Here is a 14488-nt window from a genome sequence, read left to right as displayed (position 1 = left end):
TTTACGCTCTATGTAAAATTTGTTGACGCGGCTTACGAAAACAAATTGACGAATTGACATGAATTCCATAACTTTTTGCCGTGAGGGTCTGTAGATGCTACATACCGATTTTCGTGGAAATCGGGCAAAAGCTCTAGGACGAGTTCGCAAAAGTAGGTTTTACGAATAAATCAAAATGACGGAAAAATTTTCATGACGGAAAATGACGTCATAGGGTCCAATCGAATCGTCTTGAGCCAAGGAATCATAGGAAGCAAGAATTTTGTTTCTAGGACTTACGAATCAGAAGTTATAAGCAAAAACATAAGTGCAACTTTGGACTGTTGGTGGCGCTAGCGGGTTAGAGATAGAGACTCCAAATTTGCTATGGAGACACATTGGACTGTCCTCTATCAGTGTGCCAAATTTCATAACTATATAATTTTTTATAATAATAATAATAAGAAAACTAACAAATACAATAGGGGTCTTCGCCCCTTCGGGGCTTGACCCCTAATAATAAGAAAACTAACAAATACAATAGGGGTCTTCGCCCCTTCGAGGCTTGACCCCTAAATATAGCTGCAAGCAGCGATACCGGGGTCAAGCCAAACATGGCAAAAAATGATTCATACGTGATGACTGTCATGATTTAAGATCTAAGTTTGCATTAGTTTTATGAAAAAATAGCAATTTTTTCGTATCTTGAGACCACTAGTTGGCGCTGTGCCGAAACAATAGATGGTGCCTCAGGGCATGACTGTGATGACACATACCAAATTTTGTGTAAATACAATAAAGTGATACGGAGATATAGCCTTAAATGACTTAACCACTAGGGGGCACTGACCAAACAATGAATTGTAACTCAGGCCTTGATTGTGATGACACCCACCAAATTTGGTGTAAATAAGATAAAGAGATGCAGAGATATAGCTTCAAATCTCTTGACCACTAGGGGGCGCCAAAAAGTTTACAAGTCCTCCCAGAACATGTTGCTGATGAACCATACCAAGTTTCATAACAATACGCAATTGCGTTTCTGAAATACTTGAACTTAAAGAAAAAATTCAAAATGGCCGACACACAAAATGGCCGACCAAAAACCATTTGGTATCGTTTGACTCGGTATGCCTCAAGAAATCTAACAAGACCATAATTTTACATTCAAGTTTGCAGTAGTTATAAGCAAAAATAGACATTTTTTATATCTCGTGACCAGTAGGGGGCAGTGTGACGAAATGGTGCATGCACCCTCAGGTCATCACTGTTATGACATATACCAAGTCTCATATTAATACGCAAAAGTTTTGCGAAAATACAGGCGCAAACACATTTTGGCGTGCTCGCTTTCGCATTCTTTGATGCGTTATACGACAACGGATAGGTCTACCGAAAAGCTTTTGATAACTTTTTGTCTGGAGTGTCTCTAGATGATGCGTACCAAAAATCAAGCCAATCGCACGAGCACTCTAGGAGGAGTTCGAAAAAGTAGGTGTTCAATATAATTCAAAATGGCTGACAGGAAGTAGGTTTGATTCAGACATATTTGGTACGGTCAGACTCAGCATGAGCCAAGGAATCAATAGAGTGAAGTCTTATGTCAGTGTGGCAATTTAATCAAATGATAAAAAGATTTTAAACAATTTCTTTACATATCCTGACCACTAGGTGGCGCCATCCTAAAGATTTATAGGTGCGCTCAGAACATGTCACTGATGAACCATGTCAAATTTCGTAGCGATACGTCACTCTGTTTGTGAAATACTGAACTTAATGAGAAAATTCAAAATGGCCGACACCCAAAATGGCCGACCGAAAACCGTTTAGTATCGTTTGACTCTGCATGCCTCAAGGAATCTAACAAGACCACCTTCATTATTTTAGACTCAAGTTTGAAGTAGTTATAAGCGAAAATAGGCATTTTTCGAATCTCGTGACCACTAGGTGGCGCTGTGACGAAACATTGAAGGCACCCTCAGGTCATGACTGCAATGACATATACCAAGTTTCGTGTCGATACACAAAAGTTTTGCGAAGATACGGCCTCACGTCCGTTTTGGCGTGCTCGCCGCCTTATATGGTGTCACTGTATGCGACAACGCATTGGTCTATCAAAAAGCTTTTGATAAATTTTTGTCTGGGGTGTCTCTAGATGCTACATACCAAAGGACATGCAAATCGGACAAACGCTCTAGGAGGAGTTCGAAAAAGTAGGTTTTACGGAAAATTCAAAATGGCGGAAAGATGTGCATGACACAAATGACATCAATGTGTGCAATTTAATCATCATGAGCCAAGGATTCAGAGGAAATAAGAATTTAGTTTCTAGGACTCACGGGTCAGAAGTTATGAGCATGAACAGAAGTGGATTTTTGGACTGTTGGTGGCGCTAGAGGGTTTGAGTTAGACACACCTATGTTGCTATAGTAACTTCTTAGACTGTCCTCTACATGTGTGCCAAATTTCATAACTTTCCTACGTACGGTTCTATGGGCTGCCATTGACTTCAATGGCGGAAGAACAAGAAGAAGATTAAATATAGCTGCAAGCAGCGATACCGGGGTCAAGCCAAACATTGCAAAAGATGATTCATAAGTGATGACTGCCATGATTTAACATCTAAGTTTGCATTAGTTTTATGAAAAAAAGCAATTTATTCGTATCTTGAGACCACTAGGTGGCACTGTGCCGAAAGAATAGATGGTGCCTCAGATCATGACTGTGATGACACATACCAAATTTAGTGTAAATACAATAAAGCGATACGGAGATATAGCCTTAAATGACTTGACCACTAGGGGGCACTGACCAAAAAATAAATTGTGACTCAGGTCTTGATTGTGATGACACCCACCAAATTTGGTGTGAATACAATAAAGAGATGCAGAGATATAGCCTTAAATGACTTGACCACTAGGGGGCACTGACCAAAAAATAAATTGTGACTCAGGTCTGGATTGTGATGACACCCACCAAATTTGGTGTAAATACGATGAAGAGATGCAGAGATATAGCTTCAAATCTCTTGACCACTAGGGGGCACCGAAAAGTTTACAAGTCCTCCCGGAACATGTTGCTGATGAACCATACCAAGTTTCATAACAATACGCAATTGCGTTTCTGAAATACTTGAACTTAAAGAAAAATTCAAAATGGCCGACACACAAAATGGCCGACCAAAAACCATTTGGTATCGTTTGACTCGGCATGCCTCATGAAATCTAACAAGACCAGTCTCATAATTTTACATTCAAATTTGCAGTAGTAATAAACAAAAATAGACATTTTTAATATCTCGTGACCAGTAGGGGGCAGTGTGACGAAATGGTGCATGCACCCTCAGGTCATCACTGTTATGACATATACCAAGTCTCATACTAATACGCAAAAGTTTTGCGAAGATACAGGCTCAAACACATTTTGGCGTGCTCGCTCTCGCATTCTTTGGTGCGTTATACGACAACGGATAGGTCTACCGAAAATCTTTTGATAACTTTTTGTCTAGAGTGTCTCTAGATGATGCATACCAAAAATCAAGCCAATCACACGAGCGCTCTAGGAGGAGTTCGAAAAAGTAGGTGTTCAATATATTTCAAAATGGCCGACAGGAAGTAGGTTTGACTCAGACATATTTGGTACAGTCGGACTCAGCATGAGCCAAGGAATCAATACAGTGAAGTCTTATGTCATAGTGGCAATTTAATCAAATGACATAAAGTTTTAAAAAAAATTTTTTTACATATCCTGACCACTAGGTGGCGCCGTCCTAAAGATTTATAGGTGCGCTCAGAACATGTCACTGATGAACCATGCCAAATTTCGTAGCGATACGCCATTCTGTTTGTGAAATACTGAACTTAATGAGAAAATTCAAAATGGCCGACACCCAAAATGGCCGACCGAAAACCTTTTGGTATCGTTTGACTCAGCATGCCTCAAGGAATCTAACAAGACCACCTTCATGATTTTAGACTCAAGTTTGAAGTAGTTATAAGCGAAAATAGGCATTTTTCGAATCTCGTGACCACTAGGTGGCGCTGTGACGAAACGTTGCAGGCACCCTCAGGTCATGACTGTAATGACATGTACCAAGTTTCATGTCGATACAATAAAGTTTTGGGAAGATACAGCCTCACGTCCGTTTTGGCGTGCTCGCCGCCATATATGTTGTCAATTTATACGAGAACACATTGGTCTATCAAAAAGCTTTTGATAACTTTTTGTCTGGGGTGTCTCTAGATGCTACATACCAAAGGACATGCAAATCGGACGAACGCTCTAGGAGGAGTTCGAAAAAGTAGGTTTTACAGAAAATTCAAAATGGCGGAAAGATTTGCATGACACAAATGACATCAAAGTGTGCAATTGAATCATCCTGAGCAAAGGATTCAGAGGAAACAAGAATTTAGTTTCTACGACTCACGGGTCAGAAGTTATGAGCATGAACATAAGTGGATTTTTGGACTGTTGGTGGCGCTAGAGGGTTTGAGTCAGACACACCAATGTTGCTATAGTAACTTCTGAGACTGTCCTCTACATGTGTGCCAAATTTCATAACTTTCCTACGTACGGTTCTATGGGCTGCCATTGACTTCAATGGCGGAAGAACAAGAAGATGAATAATAATAATAATAAGAAAACTAACAATAACAATAGGGTTCTACGCCTCTTCGGGGCTTGACCCCTAATAATAATAATAAGAAAACTAACAATAACAATAGGTGTCTACGCCACTTCGTGGCTTGACCCCTAATTATAAGAAAACTAACGGATACAATAGGGGTCTTCGCCCATTCTGGGCTTGACCCCTAATAACTGTTATGTCCTCCATAGTATAACTTTATTTAGGCCTACACATTTAGAAACAGATATTGGGTTCTGCCCAATGTCAGGCAACATAAAAGTAACGTAAAAGTAACGAGTAACGTAAAAAGTTACTTTCCAAAGGCGGTAACTAATTAAAGTAATGGATTACTTTTTTAAAAAGTAACGAGTAACGAGCAAACACTACTTTTTAAAGTAACTTCCCCAACACTGCCCTATACACACATACACTCTAGGGCTGGGAAAAAATTGATTTGATTTAAAATCGAGTTGGTAGGTCAAATTGATTTATATTTTTCAGATTTTTTCTCCCCCTCTGCAGTATAGCGCAGTACATACATGATGCGTCCGAAATCGCGTACTAACATACTATATAGTATGTAAAATGCACTACTTTGCCTACTATATAGTATGGAAGTAGGCGGTTTCGGACGCAGCGACAGTGTTTCCCAAACATAGGCTCTACTGGGCATTCCACCCAGGTAAATTGCGACCCGCCCAGAAAAAAAAATCACTTTACGAATTTCCGTATTTTCTGAACTCGACTGGATGACCCGTGTTTTGTTGAGAGAGCCCGTGAAGATGCACGCGTCATAAACTCATCATCCAGCGCATCATAAACTCATCATCCAGCGCGGCAAACTGGATCAACTGCAGCACATACTGAGGTAACTGAGCAGCCAGGGAACTACACTGCGACCAAAATGGTCGCATATGCTTATGTGCATATGTGTTTATAGCATCCAAGTTGGCTTCATTTTGCGTGCAAGCACGTTGTGTCTCTCCCGTTGAGTGTGCGTTCACGTGCTCTTTGTTTCTCAATTAATTGGGTGCGATGCGAAGCAAGCTCAGTGTCACATTGTATCCTTTCATGTTTCTGAACTTGAGCAGAGTTTTACCATTAGAGGTCTTTCTTCCCTGAGAGGACCCGTACGGTTCCGGGTTTATATTTGAAATGGTCAGTCTGGTCCGGGTCGGTCCTAGTTTATTACTTTGGGTCCCAGGTATGATTAATATTGTGTGTAGAACCAGAGTCGATCGGAGAACGGCCGTGAGCGCTACCGCGCTAAAGCTCGAGTGCAGTTTCAGCGAGCCTCAGGTTTCTATGGTGATAACAACTGGCTCTTGTTGCGACCACGCGCTGCATTTTCTTTATCCCATTTTTTAATAATCTTACTATTAATAGACCCTATCTTTTCTAAAATCTAAAAAGTTTGCACAGAGATTGTAGCAAAAAGCAGTGCTAATGTCAAGCCCATTGCACTGAACGAGCAAAGCTAAAGCTGACTCAGGATATAAAAAACGCTAAGCTGTAATGTAAAGCCTGTCATCGGGACAGCAAGTAGACTTTTAAATCTGAAATAATGAGTGGATTAAGCTTTTTTAATCGGTAAAAGAGAAATAGAAAGCAGAAGCAGTAAAAGTGCCTATCTCTAGAAATTATTACCATTATAACTTCAGTCACATTTATAATCTATAGACCTGCACTGTCTATTAATATACTGTACATAGTATTGTATTATATTGAGTTTGATAAAAGGGGGCCAATTGCTTCATATATCAGTGCAAAAACAGTAAGTGTTTTTGTGGTGCTTTGACAAACAGTGTCAGCTTTGTTCATGGCAAAGAAAGTTTGGGGTGGTTAGATTAATGAACTATAATGTGAAATTAATATTAAAGTTCAATAATTCAAAGTATTGTGTTGTGTCACACATTATTAGTTCTGTGTCACATGTATAGTAGACCATTTTTTGTCAGTGGATTATAATGATTGCCCTTTTCACCAGCTACCACCACAAGGTTTTTGTTGATGCATTTAAATTAAATATAATAAATATATATTTTAAAAATGTATACAGTTTGCAATTATTTTGTTTTAAATGGGGTCGGGGAAAAAATCGAATCGAATCGTAAATCAAGTTTTTTATAAAAAAAATCTCAGATCTTTTTATGGGGACGAATCGCCCAGCCCTAATACACTCACACTAAAGGGCTCGTTATAGTTGTGTGTAGGTCCTACGGCGTAGCCGCGACGGCGTAGGTTCCGTGTCGGTTTTCATTTATACCTTTGCGTCGTCGTACGCGTCGACGTGCAAACACTCACACAGACCGCTGGTAGTCAGTATCCACGTGTGTAACCACAGTAGCAGCGCGACCGTCAAAGAAGAAGAAGCTTGGCAAGTTAACCCTCTGGGGTCTAAGGGGGTTTTAGGGCCCTGGGGATGTTTTGACATGCACTGACATTTGTGCTTTTTTCAGTTGCTTAAAAACATATTAATGGCAAAAGTCTCATAACACTGTGTTCAGCACAAACTGTGCTACAATATTATGTGATCAACATGTATGTACATGTTTGTATTTTTGAGAGAAAAATGTTTATGCGTGGTTTTTGAAAAAGCTAAATTTTTAAGTCACTGATATAATTCCACTAAACTCATTCTAAACATGTTTTCCCAAGACCTTTCAAAACAGGGTCTAGTAGTCTAGAGTTTTTTTCTTCAAAATTATGTGAAAATCATTTGGCCTGCTCATTCACATAAAACAATATATTGATTTACAATTTCTAAGACACTTTTGCTTGGGAAAGGCTGTATGCGTGGAGGCGGGAAAGCTCCTGAATAATCTGTGATTGACAGCTGAGGAACAAAAGAGTTGAATAAAGAGCCACATAATGAGTCTTGTGGGGATGTTCAACAGGAATGTAACTTCCTCTGTAGTAAAACCATGATAAGGTTTACTTGGGAATTTATAACAAAAATTTTCAATAGAATGTACACACACACACACACACACAGCCGGCGCTGCGATTACTCCCTCACGTGTTGATCATGAAGGCAGTACAAATTAATGCATGCACATGGGAGTGATCCTGTGTTAAATAAACTTGCTGTGCGAATATATACGCTTAGACGCAACTAAATAAGGATTGTACTGTTTGCAATCGCGTATTTTATAAGAATTCCAAAAACCGCGTCAAATCTCCTGACTCGTGTGTTTGTGTATGTGCATTTCTCTTCGCGTGAACTGTTTGACGGAAGACAAAGAAAACACTTGCGTCTGGAGATACTGGCACACATACGCAAGTAAATAAGGATTTAGATGTCATGTTTGGTGCACTCGGATGAAACAACAAGGAAAGGAGAGACTGGATTGTAGATTGCTTATCCATTGACTGCAGGAGGCACGAGTTATGCATATGGATGTCTCTGCTCATTCACTTCAATAGCGCGGGGGTGTGGCGATCTCATCGCATTACAGTTAAACAGGTAACAGGAGAAAGACGGTACCTCTCCTCCTTCTCATACAGTTTACACCAAATGACAATATCTGTTTTCGATCTCACTTACATAATTTAAAAGGAGACATTCCAAGCATTATGTAGACATTTATCTTTTGTTTCTATGACAAATATTCGTTAAGTTACAGTTTATTTTTCTGACGCTTTTCTGAAAGGACTTCACTGAGGGAGAAAGAACAAAACGCGCATCATGTTTATTTTCTTAATTTTGCGAAAAGCACAACATTCTGTTTTTATTGGGAGTGGACAGAAAAAAACAAGACACTTTAACGTTTTAAATTATGTATAAATCCTATCTGTATGTCCAAAATCAGCAGAGTAATCTAAATCTCTTTAGGAGAGATTGAAAAATAAAGAGTTTGCGGCGCCGCAGAGTGTCTTGGCTTTGCAATAAAAATATGTTGTTATAATGGAAGTCTATGGGGCAAAAAAAAGCCACAAACAACTAATTAGGGAGAACAAAATAAAAACTGATGCTGCACAAAAACTAAAAATGCATCAAAGCCAATGTTTTTACCATAGACTGTAAAAAAAGATGGATGTAGTGTCTGTGATGTCACTCATTGGTTTCTGAAGATCGTTTATAAAGCTTAAAGTAGGCATTGCCTACGTCGCCATCTTGGCCGCACATCATCCCGCATCACTCGCGGATGTCCGAAAATGGATAAAGAGACGGGACATGGGTGAAGCTGAGGTGTCTTGTTGCTGAAACCATGCCCGCCTTACTCGATTCTAGTGACCGCAGTGGCTGTTCACCCCTCACTCAAGTGGTCACGCCCTTAATTATGCAGAACTTTACAGCTTAATATAATTTAAACGGAGGAGTTACAAAAAAATTCACCCCATTCACAGTTGTCATGAAGGGCAAACTTAGCTATAAAGACCAAAAACTACTTTTGTACCAGGCTGTAAACATATTATTTTCTACTGTAAATTTGGCCATTTAAACATGGGGGTATATGGGAATTGACTCCCTTTTGGAGCCTGCTTCTAACTTTGTGTGTGTGTTTTTTTTTCAAAACAGTGACACCACTTATGAATTTGGCAATTAAAGTGATAGTTCACTTTAAAATGAAAATTCTGTCATCATTTACTCATCCTCATGTGGTTCTAAACCTGTATGAATTTTTTCTGATGAACACAAAAGAAGATATTTTGAGAAATGATGGTAAACACACAGCAGTAAGTGACCATTGACTTCCATAGTAGGAAAAAAATATTTTTGAAGTATTAAATGATGAAGAAATAATTTTTATAAATGATGGTAAGCACCCAGTTGACGGTACCCATTAAATTATATCATATTTTTTTATTTCTACTATGGAAGTCTATGGTCACTTACTGCTGTGTGTTTACCATCATTTATCAATATATCTTCTTTTCTGTTCATCAGAAAAAAGAAATTCATACAGGTTTAAAACAACAGTGAGGATGATTAAATGATGACAGATTTTTCATTTTGAAGTGAACTATCCCTTTAAAGAGTTATAATCATGGAAATTTTGTAAGCATTTGGTAGTTTTGATCAGTACGGAGTGTCATTAACAGATTTATGAAAAACAATTGGAAAAAATATTCATCTGATACATTTTTACAGCTGTTTAATTTAGTGTCTTTTTTTGTATTCAAACAACCCGAAAGGGTAGTAAATTTGCCCACGGTATATTGAGTATATGTAAATATAAGATTTTTTACCAAAAATCATTCCATTTGCTGAAACACAGAGAAAGTTGTGGCCAATTTTTTTGTGTCCAAACCCCCCCCCCCCCAAATGGATAATAGCGGTATTGCGGAAAGACGGAAAAACTCATCATTGGCGGGGAAGCGTTTTCTCTTGATTGACGAGATATCTCGTCAATGGCGGGGAAAGAGTTAATCATCGCATTAAATAAGAAATAGAATTCAAAAAAGCAGGCTACTTCATCATTTTTTCATATATAAATTAATACATTTCATTCTTTAATTTGAACTTTAAAAATGGCAACATTGTAATAGGATAGGTGTGTCGACTTGACTACTGCTCAATTTTACGTAATCATTAGATGATCTCCCAGTGAACTATGTGTAAAGTCGCAAGATGCATTACTGAACAGTGCTTGAAGGCTTTGCAAGTTTTAGCACAATGCATTGTAGCATTTGGCCACGCTACGCAGCTACTTCCTAAAATAAGTATTTATCTGCTGTAAAAGCTACATTGCTTTTAAAGTAACTGAACCACTATCAAGTTACAAAACAGGTAGTTAAGTTAGTAGCATTGCTACATGTAGTTAACTACTCCCCAACACTGGTAATTATTGTAAATATTGCATTTATTTTGGACAGGAATATGAGATGAATTGTGACAAGTACAATGCTACTCTTGATAATGCACCGAAGACAAATACTGAACGCTTTTACACCTCCACACTGGCTAGCTCTGTTGCAAAACAGGTATGATATGTGAAACTACATGGTACAAAAATCTTACATTAATATCAGTGAAATATAAAATGTTTATTTTGCTGTGCTACAGGAGAAGGATCTTATGAACCGTTATGCTGAGACAGCTGCTGAGAGTGACCAGTTACTGAAGCAGATGGACTTAGCAAACAACATAATTGCTGAGGTGCAGTTTAATTAAAGAAGCTCAGTAGCTGAAAACTGATCCAGAGGTTAAATTACATTTGTACTATATTTAAATAGTAATGAGTATTTTTTTCTATACAGAATCAGGAAAAAGTAAATGTGGTACAACAACAGGTACAACAAAACGCTTTTGAGGACACTGAAATTTTGCAGAAAGAGTTGAAGGAGGAAACAGCTAGACGCAACAATCTGGAGTATAACCTTGGCACCATGAAGAACAGATATTTATCTTTGAAAAGTCGAAGAGGAGTAGATCGAAGAGAGGAGAAGGAAGTTCTGCAGTACTACCGTGACCCAAAACTTGAGGCTAGTGTGGAGGACTTTTACAAGAAGACTCATGAAGAAGCAATTAAACGTACCAAAACCCAAAGTGAAATTGAGGTGATAACAAGAAAGATCACTAGTATAGAAAGCGAAATTAAGAACACAGAGCCCAAGCTAGTGACAAGAGAGGTCACAGAGGTAGAGAAAGACCCTTATCTGGATGTAGAATCCTCAAACATTCGCGAAAAGATAAGCAAGTTGAGGAATGAAATTAGAGTCAAGGAACAGGAAAAGGCCCACTTGAAAACAGAAATAACGATTTTGGAGCAAAAAAAACACAACATAAAAGAAAAGGTAGTGCAAAAGGAAGTGGTAAGACTGGAGAAAGATCCTGTAATGGTAAAGGCCATAAGGACATTTGAGATGGAGGTATCAGATGAAGGTGAGAGAAGCAAATCTCTCATGAGTGAAATATCCCAAACCAGGAGTCAGATCAATTTCCTGGAGAGGCTCATTCCAACCTTAGAACCAAAAGTTGTCACCAAGGAAATTAAAACTGTTGAGCAGGACCCTGGACTAATAAACGAATCTAAAGGACTTCTGGTGAGAATAGAAGAGTTAAAAAATGAGAACACAAATCTCATTATTGAGCTCAATAACATTCAGTCACGCCACATCCAAATACAACAGATTAAACCTAAAGTTGAAGTTAATGAAATCATAAACGAGATCTTCAGGGTAGCCCCTGAGACAGAGGCAGAGATGCAGCGCTTGAGAAAGGACCTTCAAAACAACAGCAGTCAGAGCTCAGACTATGAAAGACAAATCAACATGATTAAAACTGAGATCGGAGCATTGCATGCACAGAAACCCAACATTGAGTATAAGGAAGTACTTCAGGAGGTTGTAAAAGAGGAAAGAAGTCCAGAAAACGTAAGAGAAATACAGAAGCTCTCAGATCAAGTTTATTCTTTACAAAGATCATACAGTACTTTACAGGACAATCTTATCAATCTACGAAAAGACAGGGATGAATGGAAGGCTGAAAAGTCAAAGGTTGAGACCAGGATTGTCACTAAAGATATAACCAAGTATGTTGATGATCCTCTTCTGGAGAAAGAGGCAGATCGTCTCAGAAGAATGGTCCGTGAGGAAACTCAGAGGCGCAGAGCTACTGAGGAAATGGTCTTTGATCTTCAAAATAAGTATATTCAGCTTGAGAGACAAAAACCAGAGGAAAAAGTAGTCATGCAAGAGGTGGTGCGCCTACAAAAGGACCCAGCCCAAATCCTTTCTTATGAAAGGCTTGGTAGAAGTCTAGATGAAGAAGTCAATAATCGGAGAAAATTTGAGCTTGAGGTGCAGCAAATGAGAACACTGATAGAAGATAAGGAAAGAATCATTAGGAGCAGCGATGAAAGGGAAAGAAAGATCCAGGTGGAAACTGAGTTAAGACAAATTAAATCAAGAATCTATGAGTTAGAAACCTCACCACCTCCCATTGAAGAGAACATTGTTATAGAGGAAGTTTTGAAAGTTGAGAGGGATCCAAAACTAGACAAAATAACCAATGGTCTTCGAGCAGATATGGATAAAGAGAGCAGTGACATTATGAGGTTTGAGAGAGACATCAGAAAATTGAAGTTTGAGATAGACATCCTACAGCGAGAAAAATCGGTGGAGAAGACTGTCTATAAGGAGGTTGTTCGTGTAGAAAAAGACCAGGCAGTAGAGGTGGAGCGGTCCACCCTTCATGAACAGGTTCTTCAGCAAAGACATGCCAGACAAGACCTTGAGGACAAAATCTACTATCTAAAAGATAAACTGCAGCAACAAGAAAGCAAAAGAACTAGCACTTCCCTGGAGGAGACCAACTTGATTCATGATCGAGACAAACTGCAAAGAGAAAAAGATAACCTCCAGAGAGAACTGAGATCTTTAGAATCACAAAGACAAAACATCAGTATCTCATTCCAACAACATTCTAGGCTCATGAGTGAAAGAAACCAAATGAACAGGCACAGAAGCATCAAAATGGAATCTGATGTTCAGAGGCTTGAAAGGGAGATCCTGGAAGAAAAGGACAAAATCTACAAGCGAGATAACATAATCAGAGAGCTAAAGAACAGTTTGAAGAAAGAGGAATCCTCAGAGACTCGCACTAAAGAGGTTAATGTCTCCACAAAAATTAGTATCTTAGACCCTAACACAGGTAAAGACATGTCACCGTATGATGCCTACATGCAAGGCTTTATTGATCGCAGCCAGTACATCCAACTGCAGGAGCTAGAATGTGACTGGGAGGAAGTCACCACAATGGGACCTGAAGGTGAGATATCCTTCTTGCAAGATCGCAAAAGTGGCAAGCAATACTCCATCAAAAATGCCTTAAGAGAAGGCAGGGTGACTAATTACCAAGTACAACAATACAAGGATGGAAAAATGCCTATTTCAGAGTTTGCTCTTCTTGTGGCTGGAGAAACTAAATCTTGGTCATACATCCCAATTAACAACTAGAAGATCAACTACAAGCAGGCTTTGGCTCGTTGTAAGATTGACCCACTCTCAGGTCTTCCAGTGCTTTCCGCCACCTCAAAAGATTCTACCTATACCTCCACGTACTTCAGTCATACATAACCATACAGGCTTCATCTTTTTTTTATTGTCAAATTTTAATTTTTCAAAGTCAACTTTCTGCTTGTTCCGAGATAAAAACAGTAACATTTAATCTGATCTGTACTATACTACAATTGTTTTAAATAAGGTTACATCTGCCAGATTGATCACATTACTTAAATCAGTAAATCTGGACTACAGCATTTATGTAAACATCGCAATAGCTTAGATGTTATGGGGCAGGATATTCTAATTAACAATATTTAACATAAGGAAAATTCATCACAAAATGAATAAATTATTTATCTTTGTTAAATGTATATGGTATGATTCTGATTTCATTTAATTTATGTCTTTCCATTATCAACCTCTTTACTTTCTCATACTACTATATGTCTTGAGAATAAATAAAAATGCAATGAATAATAATAAAAAATGCAATGATTAACCTGTCTTGTAATTTTTCGCCTTTACCTTTCTACTTAACTAAACAGATTTTTATCCAAATCAGTGCACACTTTTTAAGTGGAATAAAATACTATCTGCAGACATACAATGACAAAACACAATTGCAAGATAAATATAGCTATATCAAATAATACTAAATGTTACTAAATATTGCATGCATATAACTTTAATAAATACTATTTATACAGTTTAAAGGTTTTAATTTAGAGAGATACACTTCACAATTTAACCAGGTTTTTGTGTGTTATGAGGACAAATATGTGACTCTATCTGTAAAAACCCATCAATGTTATTTTTTCCTGATTTGCTGTTTTCTACATAAAATAATTCTACATAAAATCATCCTACATAATGTAAAGAACATTCTGTGAAAAATGTAACGACTGAGCCAGATCAGAGTCAGACACACAA

The 14488-nt window shown here is 38.2% G+C and overlaps 1 protein-coding gene across 1 annotated transcript in view; it reads left to right on the top strand.

The window, feature by feature from the left end:
- The window catches only part of evpla (envoplakin a), a 207533-nt gene extending 193476 nt beyond the window's left edge, over positions 1-14057 (top strand). The window contains exons 20-22 of the mRNA XM_065239961.2: positions 10427-10534; positions 10617-10709; positions 10811-14057. Coding sequence (XP_065096033.1) covers positions 10427-10534; positions 10617-10709; positions 10811-13510 — 2901 coding nt within the window. The 3' untranslated portion in view covers positions 13511-14057. The remainder of the gene's footprint in view (positions 1-10426; positions 10535-10616; positions 10710-10810) is intronic.
- Positions 14058-14488: the final 431 nt, after the last annotated feature.

This window comes from Paramisgurnus dabryanus, chromosome 7 (assembly GCF_030506205.2).
Source record: "Paramisgurnus dabryanus chromosome 7, PD_genome_1.1, whole genome shotgun sequence".
Classification (NCBI taxonomy): domain Eukaryota; kingdom Metazoa; phylum Chordata; class Actinopteri; order Cypriniformes; family Cobitidae; genus Paramisgurnus; species Paramisgurnus dabryanus.
Note: the sequence above shows the minus strand (reverse complement) of the source record. Positions and strands in the feature narration are given on the sequence as shown.